This window comes from Myotis davidii, unplaced genomic scaffold (assembly GCF_000327345.1).
Source record: "Myotis davidii unplaced genomic scaffold, ASM32734v1 scaffold199, whole genome shotgun sequence".
NCBI lineage: Eukaryota > Metazoa > Chordata > Mammalia > Chiroptera > Vespertilionidae > Myotis > Myotis davidii.
The window spans coordinates 2,567,391-2,586,381 of record NW_006290680.1 but is presented as its reverse complement, the minus strand read 5'-3'; the positions used below and the strand labels follow the sequence as shown (position 1 = coordinate 2,586,381).

General features: G+C 48.2%; 1 protein-coding gene across 1 annotated transcript in view; it reads left to right on the top strand.

The window, feature by feature from the left end:
- The window catches only part of PTPRT (protein tyrosine phosphatase, receptor type T), a 720,009-nt gene that overhangs the window by 427,123 nt on the left and 273,895 nt on the right, over positions 1–18,991 (top strand). Inside the window, exons 9-10 of the mRNA XM_015563947.1 lie at positions 12,006–12,207; positions 13,579–13,681. Of these exons, the coding sequence (XP_015419433.1) occupies positions 12,006–12,207; positions 13,579–13,681 (305 nt within the window). The remainder of the gene's footprint in view (positions 1–12,005; positions 12,208–13,578; positions 13,682–18,991) is intronic.

Genomic DNA, 18,991 nt, shown 5'->3' with positions numbered 1-18,991 from the left:
GAGCTCTCCCCATCCCTCCACACTCGAGGCCTGCCTCTCACCCCAGCTACCTCTTCCACAAATGGGTTCTCACAGCAGAGTTTTTGGCCTCCCAGCCCCTGGGAACCAGACTAGCCACTCAATATGATGACAGCAGATCCCTGAGGTTGAGCAGGTGGATTCTAGATTGACAATGCCTGAGGGCCAGACCTGGCCCTGCCTCCTTCTTGATGTGAGAACCCTGGAAATTTACTTCTCCCTAAGCCTCAGTTTCCTCATCTGTAAAATGGGAATAAAAATGGGACTAGCCTCATAAATTTGTGATGATAGTGAGTGATGCATGAATGTGTTTGGCATGGCTCTTGCTTGGCAAACATTAAGTGGCAATAAATGTTAACTCATTATTGTAATGAATTTTTACAAGGTGGCCGGAAATAGAGGGTTGAGCCTTTGGCTTCTGACCTGTGGTTCCACAAGTCCAGGTTAGCTAATCAATGTGAGTTAGCACACTTTTCCTTTGTCTTCCTTTTAAAAATATTTAGTTTAAAAATACTTTTTTTTTTTAACTTGGAGAAAGTACAAAGTTTCTATATACCTATCATGCAGCTTCCCTTAATGTTAGCATTATACATGACCATAGTGAAATGATTAAAACCAGGAAAGAAACAGTAATCAGTATTATAAATTACAAAATGATGAAAATCATAGTTGACAGACTATCTGAATTTCACTTGTTTCCCCACTTATGTCCTTTTCCTAGTTCACAATTCAGTCTAGGACCCTCCATTGCACTTCTTTGTTCTTTCTCCTCTGTCTCCCCTAATCTGGGCCAGCGCTCAGTCTTTGTTTTTCCAGTCCTTGGCACTGTTGAAGATGATGGTTTCTTTTGTTCTATTCTGGTCTGTTTTATAGACTTTAATTAAGGTTATGCATTTTTGGCAAAAATACCACACAAGTGATATGCATTACTCAGAGCATTTATCGGGAGTTAACTTTGATCACTTGGTTAAGAAGTTACTATGGATTTATCCAGCATCTATTGTGGTTCCTCTTTGTGATACAAAAGTGAATAAAATGGTGTCCATGCTCTTAATGAAACACTCAAGTATAATGGACAAATAGTGTTCTAGTTATCATTGCCGTGCAACACACCACTCCAAGAGTTAGTAGCATTAAGCCACAATTTCATTGTGCTCAACAGGTCAGGAATTTGAAAGGACATAGCAAGGGTGGCTTGTTTCAGCCCCATGATGCCCAGGGACTCAGCTAAGAAATCTCAAATGGCCGGGAGTGATGAGACAGCTGAGAACCAGAATCTCTGCAGGCTTGCTCACTTACCTGGACAGATAGGACTCAGACTGGATCCACCTGAGGCTATCAACCAGCGTATCTGTGCATGGCCTCTTCACATGCCCTGTGCTTCCTCACAGTATGGCGGCCTAAGTAGGTGGGACTTCTTACACTGCAGCTTAGATGTGAGTGCCCCCTGTGGACAGATCAGGAGCTGCATTGCCTTTTGTGACCTAGTCTCAGAAGTAACACAGCATGACTTCCTCCACATTCTTTTGCTCAAAGCGGCCACAAGTCCCCCTAGACTCCAGGGGAGACATACTAGTAAGCTTCACCTTTTCATGGGAAAAGTGTCTAACGATTTGTGGCCATTTTGAAAAACCACCAAAAATGGAAACGTACTGAAGGGTCTTTCCACTTTACAGGTTTGGAAACTGAGGCCCCAGAGGACAAGAGCTTTGCCAGCTGGGGTCTCACTAACGATTAAATAGATCATTTAACAGTTCCGGCTCTATACCAGACGGGCATCGGTTCAGCTGCCAGGAATGCTTCTCAAGTCTCTCCTGGGGGTGGCCACCCAGACAGATCCACCACAAACCTTGTGTTCTGACAGCTGCAGGCACCCGCTGCCAGTCTTCCCCCCTGGCAACTGGTCACATAGGGACGTGTGCAAAGGGCACTGATGGGCGGGGTGGGAAATGCTGGACTTTGGCATCAAAATGACTTCATTGTAAACCCAGCTGTACTACACTCTGTGTTTGTTACATGTTCATTCCTAATTCTCATTTATTCAGTAAACCTCATTGACTTCTCTGAGCCAAGCTCGGGAGCTGGCAGTTAGAGCAATGAATAAATAGAATCCAGGCCCTGCCCTCAGTGAAGGATTTCCCCAGGCTGTCTCTGCCAGAAAGGCCACTGGCGGGCTGCCAGGTTCCAGGGAGCAGGGTCAAGGGATTATCCGACTGCTCTTGCACCCCACACCCAAAGCCAATCGGAGAGGAATTGGTCACGCAACTTAGCAATGTAACCGGGTTAAACTCAGCAGAACAGAAATCAGTTGAGTGTGACGTTGGAAGGCAAGCTGCTTGCATTTAAAAGCCCAAGAAATATGGCAGCGCAGACTAAAAGCAATTGGGAATATCACAGACTCATTAAGCAAGAAAGTTTCTGTGAAAGTAACGAGATCATCGCACCCAGGACACCCCATCATGAGATTGAAAACAGAAAGGAGGTTTAAGCTTCATATTATTAAACTGCATTATGACATGTTAGTGAGAGACAGCTGAGAGCCATCAGAGTTGATGGTGGCCCTAACTGTGTCTTTGAAATTCAGAGCAGTTTGAAAGAGGGAAACTGTCAGAATATCCCTCCCATGGGTCAGTGGAGGGGGAGAGGGGGCATAGACTGAGAAGTAGCCCAGAGGTAAGGTTGGGAGGATGTGTATTAACAGGAGGACCTCCCCCCGAAAGTCTGTCTGAGAGCTGGGGGCAGGGTGGTGATTTGGGGACAGAGGGCGCCTGATCAGCACTCAATGTATGTTAATTCTTGTTATTATTGCCGACTGCTAACCTTGCAGTTTTGGTTGATAGACGGTGAATAGGAATGACCCTGGGCCTGCTGGATTCCGAGCTTGCTTTTTCCTAGTGTTTGATCCCAAAGCCACCAGGAAACCAGCTGAAGTCAGACCACATGGCATTGACTGGGAATCCGCAAAAGCCATGGTGGGCAAACAAACCCATTTCCCTTCTGCAATGCCTCTTTGATCGCTGAGGACATAAGATCCCTGCGGGGCAGTAGCAGGGCTCTCATGCTGGGTAGATGCCAGCACTGTCCCCTGTGCTGGCAGCCCTGGGCACGGAGCACAGCCGAGGCAGCCCTGGCACAGCCAACCAAGCCCGGAGTCTGAGTCTGACCCTGGAGCTCAGCTTGGGAAACCAAGAAGTCTGGCAGCCCTGCCCAGGGGTTTGCTGCTCATCCAGTTGTTAATAGAGCACTTTGGCTGGTGAGTAATCACTCACCTCTTGGAAATGGCAGATCTGGGCTTCAACACGGGCTCTGCAAGGCTGAAATCCAATGGTCTTCCCTCCTCAACTCGTCTCATTCCTGAACGCCAGCATCATCAGGAGGATCGGCTCCTGGACGTTCACAGATAGTTTCCGGTAGAAGGCTCATCTCCCCTGAGGCTTGGTACCATGTGTTGGCCCTCTCTTATTCCTACATTTCTAAATATTTCATCCCTCACTAGCCAGGACTCAGTGGTTCTCAAGTCCACTTCCTTCTCTCCATCCCCGCAGTTTTCAGTCTGAGCCAGGCCCTCATCGCCACCTGCCCTCTGGGTGAGAGCCAGACCCTCCAAAGTGGTTCTGTTCCTCTGGTCAATTTAATTCTCCATCCCCTTGCCAGAGAAGGTGCATCTCGAAATTGGACATGCATGAGAATCACCTGCAGATCTGAAGCCTCCAACCAACACTTTGGTCAGTAGGTCTGGGATACACCCTTCAGTGAGCACCTCTAACACCGATGCGCTCTTGTCTCCAGGCCACAATTTCAGTAGCTCTGTTGCTGAATCTGGGAGTGACCCTGCACCCCTGTGGAGAACCCACCTTCCCTCTAGTTCCATATTATCCTCACGATAAAACCCAACCCCTTGAGTATTCACATAATGCCTTTCCTGACCTGGCCTCAATAGAGGGCTGCCACAGACTGCTGCACAGTGGGTGTATGACACAGAAACACACCCCCAAAGGAGGGAATGCACTGAGCCCTGGGCTGTGTCTGACAGGAGGAATATGATGAGGCACGATAAAAACAACTTTTCTCACAAAGACCCTCTTAGCTCATGGAAGTGTCGGGGGCTGGGATGGAGGGGGGACTGTATCGGCCTGGAGAGGGGCCTTTTCCTACTTTGTACAAAAGCATCACAGAACCCAGTAGTCATCCCACCCAAGCGCATCTCTCGGGCTTCCTCTTGCTTCACTCTCCTCCGTTCCCCATTACTCCCTCCCACCTTTCTCCCACCTCCTTCATCTGGGTTACAGCTTGGCACACAGGGGAAGACTTCCTGGCCCCAGAAGCCTTCTCTATTATATGCTCCCAAGAATCACTTCCCTTTCCTTCAGAGCATTAGTCCTTCATCCCTGTGGTCCCCCTGGCCCCCTCACTGTACTGGAAGTTTCTATAGGTTCCCCAGTGCTCAGCACAAGTCAAGAGCTCAAGGAGAAGCTGTTGTAGATTCTATTCTGCAGCCACAAAGACCTCACAAGTGCCAAAACCAGCAGGCCACCTTTTTGTTGCTGTTTCTTAAATGTTTTCTTTTAAAATAATTCTGAATTTACAGAAAAGTTGCAAAAATAATGCAAAGAGTTCTCCACCCTTCCCACAACTTTGCTGAATGCTAACATCTCACATAGCCATAGCATATGTGTCAAAATAAAGAATTCATGTCTGTGCATTACGATGCACAGACCCACACCCTTTTGTTGTTGTTTTGTATTGCTTTTTCCTGATTTTCTATGTTTTTCTGCAGATATCCTATTCTCCCTTCTAGGTTCCTGCATAGTATTTAGGTGTCATGTCTCCTCGTTCTCCTTCTACCGGTGACAGTTTCTCAATCTCTCCTTGTTTTCATGACCTTGACATTTTCTAAGAGTACTCAATGTTCGTCTGATGTTTTCTCATTAATAGACTGAGATTCTGGGGGGAAAAGACCACAAAGGGTATATACCCTTCTTATCACATCATGCCAGGGGGCCCTTAATCTCAACCTGATTTATCATGGACAGTGTTGACCTTCACCACATGGACAGTGTTGACCCTCTCTACTTTAAAGCTACTGTTTTCCCTATTCATTCAAAGAGAGCCCACACTCAAGGAGAGAGGAATTAGGACCTTCCTTCTGGGAGATGTCAACAAATTTGTGCTTTTAGGATGAAACCACAACAATAGCTAGGAAATCTGGGGAAGATAAAGCTATGGGAATATTGTTTCACCCACCAACTTCAGCATTCATCAGTGAACCCTGCCTACAACCATTATAATTGAATTGAATGGTGAATGTCTAGTTCCTTCCAGGAACTAGGAAACTTTAGGAAAGTTTTCCCTGGCATGTGCTGCCTTTTGTAGTTCAGCTTAGTCTCTTCATGCCGTAGGACTCAGCTCCAGTACTCCCAGCCACGGCTGTCCAATCGAATCTCCTGGAGAGCTTCAACATGTGCCAGTGCCCAGGCATATGTATCCACAGCATGGATTCAGTTAATCTGGGTTGGGTCAGGCATTGGTGCTTTGTAGAAAGCCCCCGGGGGCAATCTATGCTTTGGAGTCCAGGTTGAGGACTGCCGGATCAGCCCAGCCCAGCCCCCTGGCAGCTTCTTGGGGAAGCTGTCCTTACTCTGCCTGGCAGGATCGGTTGCTCCCAGATCTGTGTTCCCAAAGAGTCTTCGTTCCCTGCAATATCCATCAGTCCTGTCAGGAACAGGGATTTCTTCATCGATGTTTCCTCAAAGCCCAGACCAGAGTCTAGTACAGAGTGGGTTCCCAGTGAACATCTGTTGACTGAGAGAATGAGTTCATCTCAATAGAACAAAAGCATTAGCTGTCTGGGCACAAAGTGGCAGGTCCCTGCACTCTCACTGGCTCAATAGTACTGGAAACACCAGGCACAGCAGTCCGCATGTCAATCATAATCTTTTTTTCCTGCTGTTATCATAGCCCAAGGCTCTCTAGGAACAACGAGGGCCCATGGGCAAGAAGTCACGGACATGTGCATTGTGGCCATCTGTGCATTCTCGCTGTTCTTCAGGAGGAATGTGCTCCCATGTTATTTTTAAATTGCTAGGAAATCAATGAGTCAACACTACACTTCTGTCAAGCAGAGATTGCCTTGAACTGTCTCCTTTTGTACATTTGCCTTGGAGGTCACCAAGATGGCAAAGACCACCCCTGCACAGTGGATCAGAAAAGGAAGTAAATATTTTAACCAGTGATTTGAGTTTACAGAAAAGTAAATGAATTTAACCCTTTATACAATGAACTATCCACGTTGATCTATTTTACATGTAGTATCATTAGTACTCTACTGTGTTGAGAATTCCAGAATCTGAGTTGGAAGCCATTTGGAGAAATTGGGGAGCAGGTGGATGGATGACTTAAGGTGCTGACTCCCCTCTCCCCCAAAGGGTTTAGGATGAAGATATAGTTTACCATGGATATAGTAAAAGCTATAGAGGATGTTTCTGGAATGTCAAGCTCAGGTGGGAGGTTGTGACCCATTTTATATGACAATTGATGGTATATGTGTTTCCTCAATATGGGGTCATCTGTTTGGGAGTGAGCCTTTTTTACAGCCCATCCTAGTGAACAACAGATGTTCATTGAGAACCCACTCTGTACTAGACTCTGGTCTGGGCTCTGAGGAAACATCAATGAAGAAATCCCTGTTCCTGACAGGATTGATGGATCTTGCAGGGAACGAAGTCTTTTGGGGAACACAGATCTGGGAGCAACTGGTTCTGCCAGGCAGAGTAAGGCATCCCTGGGTGTTTGAATAGACTTATCCAAGTTTTTGTCATGTCACGGCACCTACGATGGTGAAGTTGAGGCAGCAGAGAACACTTCATGAGCTGTGGATTTCCCTCTGTTCTCCCAGCAGGCCACACAGTCACAGACAAAGCTGGCCCCACCTCTGCTCACATGCTGAGCATGTCACCTCCTTTGGCCTCAGCTTCCTCAGCAGAGGAATGGGAATAACCATAAAGAATCCATACCCTTTTTTGAGGCTTAAAAACAAGGCATTTTTTATGCGAACGCCATCTCACAGTGCTCCGCACATAGCAAGTGCCCCAAAGGGTGTTTTTGTCATGATTGCATCTTCTGATCAGCTGCTTCTGAGCCCTGGCTGCATCCCTCATCCTTATCTCTGATCTGCCCTTAACTCCCATGCACCATCTCATCCTCAGAACCTGAGTCTTGTCAGACAGATGCTCTATCTGAACATGGGACTACAGGGTCTTATGTCGTACCGAGCCCAGTGCCTGGAGCACAGCATGGCCCAACCTACGCATGTTCAAGTCCTTCCTGACGGGGCTCTTCAAGGGAAATGGTTTCCTTCTGTTCTCCCTGCCTCTCTTGTCCCTGCCTCTTCAGTTCAGGATAGAAGGGCAACTTGTTCTTTGCCCCTTTGATGGAGCTGTGATGCAAAGGCTAATGGTGCATTAAAATTATTATTTAACCCTTAAAGAACCCAAGACTCGGAGAGATTAAGCAAATGGTTCAAGCCACGTGTCTAGCTTGATCATTCACTTACCCACGCAAAAGGAAGAAATATGGAACAAAAACCAGATAAGATCTTTGCTCTCTTGGAGCTTAAAGTCTAGTACAGGAGTCATCCACTGCTTTCTACACAGGGCCAGAGAGAAAATATTCATGATTGTGTGGGCCACAGGGTCTCAGTCGCAACGACTTAATTCTGCCATTGTCGTGTCCAGGCAGCCAAAGACAAAACATACGTGAATGGCACAGCTGTGTTAAAATACATTTCTAGTTACAAAACCAGATTAGAGGCCGAGTTTGGCTTTAAGGCTTTACTTTTGCAAACCTTGGGATAGTGGGAAAGAGACTCACAATGAAATAATTGCATGGCTGAATGTAAAATTCACATTCGCAATTCAAAGAGGAGAGTTGTGACTCTGGGTACATGGAGGATGTGGGAGTCAGGGAAGGTGCTCATGACAAGTGTCATTTCAAGTGAGATCTAAGGATGAGGAGTCATTAACTAGGTGAGAGGGAGGCAGGGGAAGGAAAGCCGTGTTTTGTGCCGAGGTCCTGTAGCAAAAAGGACCATGGCTCGTTTTAGACACTCTAATAAGGCCTCGGTTGCAAGAGGGAGCCCAAGAGAGGCCAACTCATGGCATGAGCTGATGAAGATAACACGGGATAACAATGTGGTCTGAGTCTGGAGAGCTATGGATTCTACGGGATGACGTGATTAGATTCTCATGTTGAAGTCCTCGCTCTGGCTCCTGGCTAGGGATCCCACTGATGGAGACCGGAAGAGACTGGGTGGCCTCGATCACCTTGTGGCAGCCAGAGCCCCGTCCCTGGAGTCCGTGTCGACATGCAGCTCAGCACCCTTTTCCCCAACTCACCCTTTATTTTATGTTTGCTGTTCCAACAAATCTCTCTCTCTCCCCTCTTCCATGTGAAGATTCACATTGCATTATGTATTTTATGGCCACAGCTCCATCCCATTCCATTTTTCTCACCTTCCTCCTTTCCCTCCCCAGCCCGAGCCCCCACAAGTTGCCAGTTCATAAAACTTGCAAGTTAAATTTTTCAAAGACGGTTTCTGACAAAGCAGCAGGGATTCGGCTTGGTGAAGCCCTCCATAAAAAATTGAAGACACGCTATATTAACATACATTGATTTATTCATAGTGTTTCATTACAAGTAAGTGAGGATCCTGTAATACCAGGAAAGGTTAGGAGAGCAGGGGAACACGGTAGATTATATTGACAGCTCGGTGGAAATTGAGTTGCTTCTGGATTGAATTTGGAGGGCAGGAAAGGAATTGGCTAGTAAATAAGGCATGAGCTTTACCTCCCAGTGCCTGTATATCAATGCAGTTGCCACCAGCCCAGCCAGGGGGACCAGGGGGAGATTTCTAAAGGATGCATATGCATGCCTTCCCCCCCTGTGGGCTGGGGTTCCCAGCCACAGGTAGGGTTCTCTGAACCTGCTCCTCCTTCTGCCACTGGGGACACCTGGAGTCCAGCCCACACTGAACCCACACCTCCCCCAGCTGCTCACCACTCTGCAGTCACACTGGGCTTTCCTATGTTCTCACAAGCCTTTTCCCACCCAGGCCTCTGCTCAGGCAGCTCCCTCAACCCAGGACCTAGAACACTCTGTCCCCTGCTCCGAATCCCTGTCATCCTCGGGCATTAGTTCAGTTCTGCCCTGCGATACCCACTGTGTTGTCTTAGTTCGGTGTTTCTCAGGTGCAGACCCCTGAGACTAAGGTGTGAATACCAGCGATTATTGAGAAGTTTGGGAGACACTAGGGGATGGGGAAGAGAAAGGAAGGTAGCCAGTGGTGGGTATGCTTCCCAGCCAGCTCCCTGTGGAGGCCAGAGGAGCATCTCCCGTGGGGAAGTCCCCTAGGGGGCTGCAGAGGCGAGAGGGGCCTGGGAAAGGCATGACCCACCTCCCATCCTTCCAGTGGCTGTTCACTGCCAGGCACTTCCTGCCAACGCACAAAGCCCTCAAGCAAAGAGGCAGACATGTGTCGCTTGCCTGACAAGGGCTGGACCTGCCCAGGCTCTGCTTGCAAAATGCCCAAATCCTTCAACTCTGGGCATTTCTCCTCCTGGGCTCACTCTGCTCCAGGCAGAATCTGATCTCTATCCTAGACACGTGGTCTCAATTGCTACAGCTCTTCATACAAGAGAGAAAAGTTACCTCTTGCTCCGAAAACATTTGATACCCTTGCCAAAAAGAGAGAACGGCTTAGTTTTGAAGTGAAGTGGGTGCGTTCCCTTTTCTGCCTGGGGTGGCCTTCCTGTCAAGCATAGGACATTCCTGGTGGAGGACAGAACAATGTAGGTGACTTACGTCACTCTAGAAGAGAGGACCCTGAGGACAGGGTCTAACTTGCATTCATTTGGGGGCCCCAGCAGCACCCGATGCAGGTCCTAGAATCCAGGGGTGTATGGGAAACATTAGTGAAGGAGCACTAAGTGAATGAATGAAGGTGCCCTTCCATTGATGCAGTGTGTCTCCCTGTGGGGCAGGGGGATATAGAATAAAGAGCACAGGTTTTCGAGCCTAAGGGGCCTGGGTGTGATCCTGGGCCCGTGACTGAATACGGAACAACCACGAGAGCACACAGTCTGTAGCTGCACGTGCATTTCATGTAGCTGCATGAAAGAGGCCTGGCACTGAAGAGCACCCTGTGTGTGACTCCATTTACATAAAGTTCAACACCAGGCAGAACAACTGTACGCTGCAGGGGTGGGCAAACTTTTTGACTCGATGGCCACAATGGGTTCTTAAACTGGACCGGAGGGCCGGAACAAAAGCATGGATGGAGTGTTTGTGTGAACTTATAAATTCAAAGTAAACATCATTACATAAAAGGGTACGGTCTTTTTTTTTTTTTAGTTTTATTCATTTCAAACAGGCCGAATCCGGCCTGCGGGCCGTAGTTTGCCCAAGGCTGTGTTAGAGGCAAGGATAGAAGGTGCCTTGCCACAGGTGGTGGGTAAGGATTGAAGTGGTGCGAGGGGGAAATTTGGGGTCTGGTAATGTCCTCTCTCTTAATTGGCTGCTGATTATACAGCTGTGCCCGGTTAGTAAATATTCATTGAGCTGTAGAGTTTTCTGTGTGTTTTATACTCTGATAATATATTTTAATAGAACAAACTAGATAAAATAAATAGACAAGCCCTGACCGGTTTCCTCAGTGGATAGAGCGTTGGCCTCGGACTGAAGGGCCCCAGGTTCGATTCCAGTCAAGGGCATGTACCTTGGTTGCGGGCACATACCCAGTAGGGATTGTGCAGGACGGCTGATCGATGTTTCTCTCTCATCAATGTTTCTGACTCGCTATCCCTCTCCCTTCCTCTCTGTAAAAAAAATCAATAAAATACATATTTTTTAAAATAGACAAAAAAGCCTGTATTTGCCACGTTCACAAATGTTTAATTTAGAAACATGGGTACTCAAAGTGTGATGCATGGGGCCAGTGCCAGGACGCCAACTGTTTTGTTACTTTCACAGCAGATAAGTGCAGAACTTGAGTGTGAGCACCTAGAAACATCTCTAGTGCCTTGACATTGCTGTGACACCCAAGTTCATGGTCAAGGGACATGTCTTCTTGCACAGAGTGTAGACCAGTCTGGTTATCGCCAGACTCATGACAAGTCACATGTGATGTGGTCTTTGTATTATTATGAGTGCAATGGATTAGGAAACCCGGAACTGGGCCTTCCCCAAAGATATGTTGAGAAATGCTGATTTAATGCAAGTTGTTTCAAAACCGAGCTTCAGATTCTGCATCGCTAAAATGAGAATTAAGTATCCTGATGCCCCCAAGGTTGGGGAAGACAAGCAGTGTAATGCATGAGAAAATGCAAATGACGCCACCTGCAGTAGGGGCTGAGGACTGCATTTTTCACTATCTTTCCAAATAATCCTTCTTGCGATGCCTCTCTCTAGCACTGCTCTACAGATGCGCTGTCCAATGTGGTGGCCGCTAGCCACGCGGGACGACTACGCTTCTGAAATGTGTCAGTACAAATGGAGAGGTGCCATGGCAATCGACATATGAGATGTCAAGGTCTTCATGTGAATACATATAGACTGTATTCACATTATAAAATATGAGTATAAAATATCACAGTGACTTTCTGTAAATTGCAGGTTGAAATATTTTGCATATATTAGGTTTGACAAAATATAATATTTAATTTTTTTACTTTATTTCTATTTCAATGTGACCACTAGGGAACTAAACTTCATGTCTATGGCGTGGGTTGTGTTTCCGTTGGGTAGCAGTGGTGGAGAGCGCCCGTGGTGGCTTGTTTAGAGGCTGGGTGACCTATAAGGTGGACAGCAGCATCGGAACTCACTGACCAAGCCCGCTTGCCTTCTCCTTTCCTCCCCTGAGGTCCCTCCACCTGAGTGCCGGCCAGCTTCCCAAGCCAGGTGTTAATCGGTTTGCTTGCTCGCTTGTTGTGCAGATCAACTACAAGGCTGTTGGCTCCCTGGACCCGAGTGCCGACCTCTCCAGCCAGAGGGGGAAGGTGTTCAAGCTCCGGAACGAAACCCACCACCTCTTTGTGGGTCTGTACCCAGGGACCACCTACTCTTTCACCATCAAGGCCAGCACAGCCAAGGGCTTCGGGCCCCCCGTCACCACGAGGATCGCCACCAAAATCTCAGGTATCTCTCCCAGAAAGTGGTTGCTGCTTTGCTTTTCCCCATGCCTCATTTTCCTGGGAGTGAAGAAAGGCCAGAGCCAGCTGTCGCCCGCCGTGTAGTACTGGAGATCAAGGCGATGCTGCCCCTCCTATGTCACCTCTGTAGTCTCACAAAGAAACCCAATCCACACACTTCCTAACGTGTAAAAGTTACACTCATTAGACCAGAGGGCATACTGAGTGATTCACCAAAAATTAGACTACACAGTTGCATTAAGTAGTACTTTGTTTTTTTCATACACATTGGCTTGTAAAAATGTGATTTATTTTCAGGAATATTCCTGTTAGCACGCACAGCAGGGCACAGCAGAGGTCTTCATGAAATGTCTGATGAATGAATGAATGTTACAAAGCCACAGTGGTCCATCATTTCACCTGGCGTCTGCAGTAGGGCCCCCTCCATCATCAGTCAGCATCAGGCAGAATTACCTGGGAGCCTTTTTTACAATTTATATTGTTTCAGAATGTCTATGCAATTCTGGCCAGCATGCATACACATTTTGCATAACAGACCCATGGTGTTTTTGGTAGCTTAATGTTTTCACTTCTGTTTATACCATAAGCATTTTCCATGTTGCTACATTGCTTTCATTATAATGTTCTGTCAAGCGGACGGACGTAATTTAATTAAACATTCCCCTGTGGTTGGATATATTTAGGGCTTCCATGATTTTATAAAATAACGCTTCAATAAACATGCTACAGAATAAAGTTTAATTCATCGGTTTGGATTATAACTTTGGGATTAAATTCCAGAAATTGAAATACTGAATTAAAAGGGATGTGGGTTTTAATAGCTCTTAATGCAAATGGCTAAATTACCTTCCCCAGGGATCAGATTTAGTTTCACTCCTGAGGGGTTGGGGATGAGAGAGGGAGGGTCTCATGAGAAAAAAAAAAGAATCACTCATCACTATTGTAATTTACATTTTTAATGTGCTTAACAAGGTTGACTGCGCTCACATCCTTGTTGAGTACTTACATTTCCTGCATTTATCTGTTTATTCATGTGGGACTTTTTGATTCATGAGGGTTACTGGCCACATCACTGCCCCTCTTCCCCGGGCTCTGCAGCACCTTGAAGGAGCCCTCTGCCTGGTTGGAGGTCAGGACCTTCTCTGCTGAAATCCTGGGATGCCATGTGCCTCTCATCTAAGCTTCCCCACACACCCTCCTTCCAGTCATCCTGAGTGTCTTAGGGGTGGCCACAAGGGGAATGAATGAATGAATGAATGAATGAATGCTACAAATCCAAGGTGGTCTAGGATTTCACCCCAGTGAGTGGGGCTTGGGACCTGTGCTGAGCTCCACACTCTCTCTGTTCTCTGCCCAGCTCCATCGATGCCCGAGTATGACACCGACACCCCACTCAACGAAACGGACACGACCATCACGGTGATGCTGAAGCCTGCTCAGTCCCGGGGAGCCCCTGTCAGGTAGGAGGTGCCTTTGCCTAGAGTTCACAGCTTTCCTTCTCTGCACCAGGCACACTGAGTCGTGTCACCATCAATGCCCAGGCCGGACTGGCCAGGAGCCGGGCTTCCTGGAGGAGGGCCAGCAGCCCATGCCCAGTTCGGGGGGCCCCTGAGCCAGGAGCCTCTCTCTGCACAATGGGTGTTGGAACTGATTCTGAGGGAGCATGCCGAGGCGGACCTGAGGAGGCTGGGAGAGAACCTTCTAGAACACATGGACAGTAAATTTATTTAGTGGGTCGGGAGCCTAGAGACTGAGCCTCCTGCCCAGATTATCTTTCCATGTCTGACTGGCATTAGCAGACACATGGGCAGACTTGCTGAACTCTGAAACCTGCCTGCTCAGAGACATGAATGGGGCCAGACCTCTGGGCTGGGCCAGTGTAGGGCCTTAACGTCCAAGGTCCCCGATTGGGGCTTGAAGTCCCACCCTACTGCTGATTTTCGCAAGAGGCTGCTGGGGGTCAGGAGCATGCTGATGGCCCAGGCGATGAAAGCCTCTCCATGGCTGAGCTGCCCCAGTGCCAGGTCCTGGCGCGTGGCTACCAGGAAGGTGGGCATCTCTTTTAAACCAGCTACACTTTGCACAGGGGCAGCAGCTCCGAGCTTGACTGATAGCTTTGCTCAGCCATCAAAGGACAGCAGTCCCTTGAAATCAAGTTGAGTATTGGGTGAAACAGCTTTCAAATGGGCTCAGTCCAGTTCAACAAGCACGCACTGAATACCTTAGAGGCCCGGAATGGGGAGGGCCACAGGGGATAAAAACGATCCATTTACTTAGCCATTCAACAAGTATCTATGGGGCACTCCCTCTGTGCCAGGGGCTGTCTAACTGCTTAGCAGACAGCAGTGAACTAGCCATGGTCGAAAGAAAGCCAGACTCTCGCTGGGGAGACGGACACATGAAAAGATAATTACAACACAGTGCATGCATATGGAGATGTGCCTGGGTCGTGATGAGGACTCGGAGGGGAGAGTTCCTAGAGGAGGTGACACTGAGCTAGATCTTAAATGTTGTATGAGATTTTGCCAAAGCAGTAAGAGGATCCAGCGTGAGCGAAGGCATGGGGGACAAACGCAGCCTGCTGTCCTGGGAGCAGTCAGGAGTGGTTCCGTCTGCTTCGGCATAAAGATGAAGGCAGCCGTGGTGGGTGGCGGTGGGGCCATGTTTAAGATGCTCGGGGTTCTCTGAGGAGCCCTGGGGAGCCACATGCAGTGTGACTTTTATGAAACTGGAGATGAGGAGACCAGCCAGAAAGGAAGCTATTGGGATGGTCTCGTTATCTGTTTTCCCACCTGGATCCAACTCCACCCAGAAATTACAGGCAGTGCAGCAGATCCCATCAGTTGCCTGCAATTAGGAAGTTCCCCTCATTTCCGTAGGCTTTGAACAATGTTCTGTTCTAAGTCAGGTGAATCTTCAGACCTTGCAACAGGCGTGTGTAGTGTTTGTGGGACACCTGAGCTGAGAACTTTTGCTTTGTCTCCTGTACATGGGTCGTTGCAGGACTGTCCTGGCTGTGGTGAGCCCAGGCAGCTGGTGGCTCTTACACCAAATAAATAGTTACTGAGTTACTTGCTTTTATTCCTGTTACTTTCATACAACATTGTCATTCAGTTCTGTCTATACACTGAGATATTACTGTCCTCCTTTTCAGATATTATTATTCTCATCCTCAGGCTCAGAAATTCCCACAAGCGCACAGACAATAAGTAGGGACACTGAGACCGAACCCAGGTCCTCCAGGTGCTAAAGCACATGTTGCACTTCGGCCACCTTTGCCTGCCTCCCTTTCACAGCTTGTGCCTCTTTCACGAAGCAGCACTGGTCATGTTTCAACATCTTTGAAAGCTTTCCGGATGGCAGAATAGGCCCAGAAAAGAGAAACAGTGTATCCCATGCGCAGCTGACCCCACACCCAGGACTTTTACACAGTAGACCCAGGCATCCCCTTTCACTCTGCAAGCCTTCAAAACTACCTACAGAGGGACCAGGCCACCTGGCTTCCGTGGTGGCTTCTTGGGTATATGGATTCCGTCCACTCCCCACAGCCTTCTCTATGGGGCAATGGGAAGGATGGGAGCTTAGTGACAGGGAACCTGGGTTCAGAACACTGCCGTGCAACCTTGGATCAGATACTTCATCTCTCTGAGCCTGAGGTTTGCTTATCTGGAAAGCATGGAGGAAATGATTCCATAGAGGCTAAATTATAGAAGCCACAGCAAGGCAGGCTGTCGGAGTTAGTCTCTTCGTTGGCTTTTCTGCTTCTCTTTGGAACTTAGGAAGGTCTGCTCAAAGTGGATTTTGAAACGTCTGTCCTGCCACCAGGTCACAGTGTTGCCTGCTTCTTTCCTATTCAAATTTTCAACACTTTTCGAGACCCTGATTCTATGGTGGGGATGGAAGGCCTTTGCTTTTTTCCTTAAGATCCCCTACCTTCTTTCCAGCACAAAGTTTCCAAAAATCTTTTTTTTAAATTGTACTGAGAAATAAGCAATATGGGTCCAGCAGCATAAAGTTAAATTTTGTACAGAGGACTAGAGTCCCATCCTCAGGATAAATCAGATTATATGTCCATGAAACTCTGAAAACTCATCAAAGTCATTAGCACCATGTTTTATTGGGCAACTACTGTGTTCCCAGAATTTAGCCTTGACTAACCTAAGAGTAGGATCTTTCCATTAGAAATGAGGAAGCTGAAGTTCAGTCACAGAGCCCACAAGTGATGATGCTGGGACTAGGATCCAGGCCTGCCTGCCTCCAGAGACCAGCAAAGGGGACCTCTGAGCAGCCCAAACAGGCGTTCCTGGGAAAGCTCTTCCAGTTCCCACAGAGAGAAGCCCCTTGCACTTTCCTCTGAGCCTGCATGCTCTTAGCTTGCCCATCTGTTTGGTAATCTCATGCATCCTAAGACCACAGTAAATTAAGAGGTGGGAATGGAAGTGCCTGGGAGCAGTGAAAAATGACAGTTGGAAGGGAGAAAAAAAACCAGGAGAACTCTATAAAACTGACACAGGGACTCAAGAAATTAGGAGGTCTGCATGCTGCAGCTCCTCATGACCACCGTTGGTCATCCAATATTCCTGGCTTACCCCCCAAAATGTAGCATGTTGCTCCATGTCTTCAAGTGCAAAGGACCTGCTAGCTTTCATCTAATGAGCAAGGGCTTGCTGCATGCCTGTCACCATAGATAAACTGTATCCTCACAACATGGCAAGAGCATTCTCTCCGTTTTGCAGTCATGGGAACAGAGATAAACAGACCCCAGGGAGTCGATGCAGACCACTAAATAAGCAAGGGGTGTGGGCAGCATTTAAACTGACCTTAAGCCAACCCTCATCCCACTAGACCCACCTCCCTAGGAGGAAGCTGGGCATGACATACTTTGGTGACATTGCCATGGGAAAAAATGAAAATAAATGTCACTGCTCAAAGGGGCAATGCTTCGCGTGTGGAAAGGTCTGGCTGCGTTTCTTCCCAAGGCTCTGGTTCATTGAGGATGGGTACACTCCTTTTCGGAATTATTTTCAGACTGGTGCTTGGGCATTTGACAAAAAGGGCAAGAGACTAACCCGTGCCACCCAGCAAGTCTTTCAGGGCAGCTCGCAATGACAGCAGTGGCTCCATCACAATAGATTTCCGTTACCTTAGCTCTCTTCACCTTGAGGTCAGGGCACTAGGATGCCCAGCTGGGAGGCAGTTGACCATTAGGTCATTCAACAAATTGAGCATTTGCTGTGTCCCAGGAGCGGGAGGTAAGTGGGTTATAGCAGGAAACAGGATAGGCACATACCTGTCCTCCTGAGGCTTAGCATCCAGGAGGTGTTCCTGGGAATCGGGCAGGGAGCTGGGGCATTAGCAGGGAAACAAACCAGATAATGAAACTGGACCAGCAAGACAAGGCCAGTAAGGACAGTGACTGTGTTGGCTGAGAGGAGAGGACTGGCTGGCGAGATGAGCTCAGGAGGCCCACGTGGAGTCCCGCAGGTCAAGGAAGAGGAGAATTGAGAAAACAACAAAGGCCATGACTGCAGTATGGAGTCAAGGATGCCCGGGATCCTATTCATAGCTGATAGTTCCTTTAATTTCATTGTATCATCCGATTGCCATTTACCCAGTAGATCCGCTGGGTGGAAACACCATCTCCATTTCTGAAGATGAAGCTGTAGTCAAGGTGTGAAGTGATTGGCCCCAGGTCACCAAGCTTGTTACCTGTACAGCAGGACAGGGACCTCACTTCCTGCCTTTGCGTTCATTGCTCCCCTAGCAGGTTCTGAGTTTCCCATGCCTGGGACGTCAAGCAATGACTGATTAACCACTCAGTGGGGATGCTGGCGAGGGAACTGCCATCAACTCGGAAGTGAGGGGGAGGCAAAAGGAGGTCTCAGGGGCCCTTCTCTCTGGGATGTGTGGGCGAGCCTGTAACTTGAACCTCAGCATGTCTCTCTCTGAGTGGGGTCTGCCTGTCCTCTTAACAGCATCATAGCTGAGCCCAAGCCCCCAGGCCTTGCCAGCAGGGCTCTGTCCATGCTCAGCCCCTTGCTGCCCCTTGGGAGCCCCTTGGGTCTGACTTTCTGGTGGAATTGATCGGGCCCGGAGGCGAGGAGGGGAGGTGGGGAGGAAAAACTGCCCTGTGGGGCTCCCTCACCCTCATCTCTCCAGCCAAACCATGTCGGCAGCTTGGCCTATATTTCTAATGCTCCACAATAGAGATTTATTGCTTTTGCATTGCTTTCCCCAGGCCTTCAAAGATTTATTGGTTTTTAAGTGACAGAATCCCAGAATTGCTTAAAAGATCAATCAAACAGTGACTAGAATCTAATATTCAGCTCTGACTTGAACACGCCGGGCCTTCTTCCTCCACGCCCCACCTGTCATGCTGATGTATCTGTAGTAACCTTCCTCAGAAAGTAACTTGGCCATGAATTAATCACCCCTAATGCAGTCCCTGAAGTAGGGCCGGAAAGAGCCCTGGATTCTGTAGCAGACCCTCCCCTGGGTCCCCAGCTGGCTTTCTTAGAGGCGCCCCTTCTCCCCCCACCCTCTCCTTCTCACCCAGTCAGTCAGGGTGCCCGTCCACCCAACCTCAGACTCAGCTTGGGAATTATCTCTTTCTCCTCTGTCCCTCCCTCCTTCCCCATCCCCCGCCTCCCACTCTTCTAGCCTGCCAGTGTGCCTTGCTGGTTTCCCTGGCATACATTCATCATCTTTATCCAGCCCCCACAAGCTGCTGGAATGGTCCTTCAGACTCACAAATTGGATCAAGTTAACTT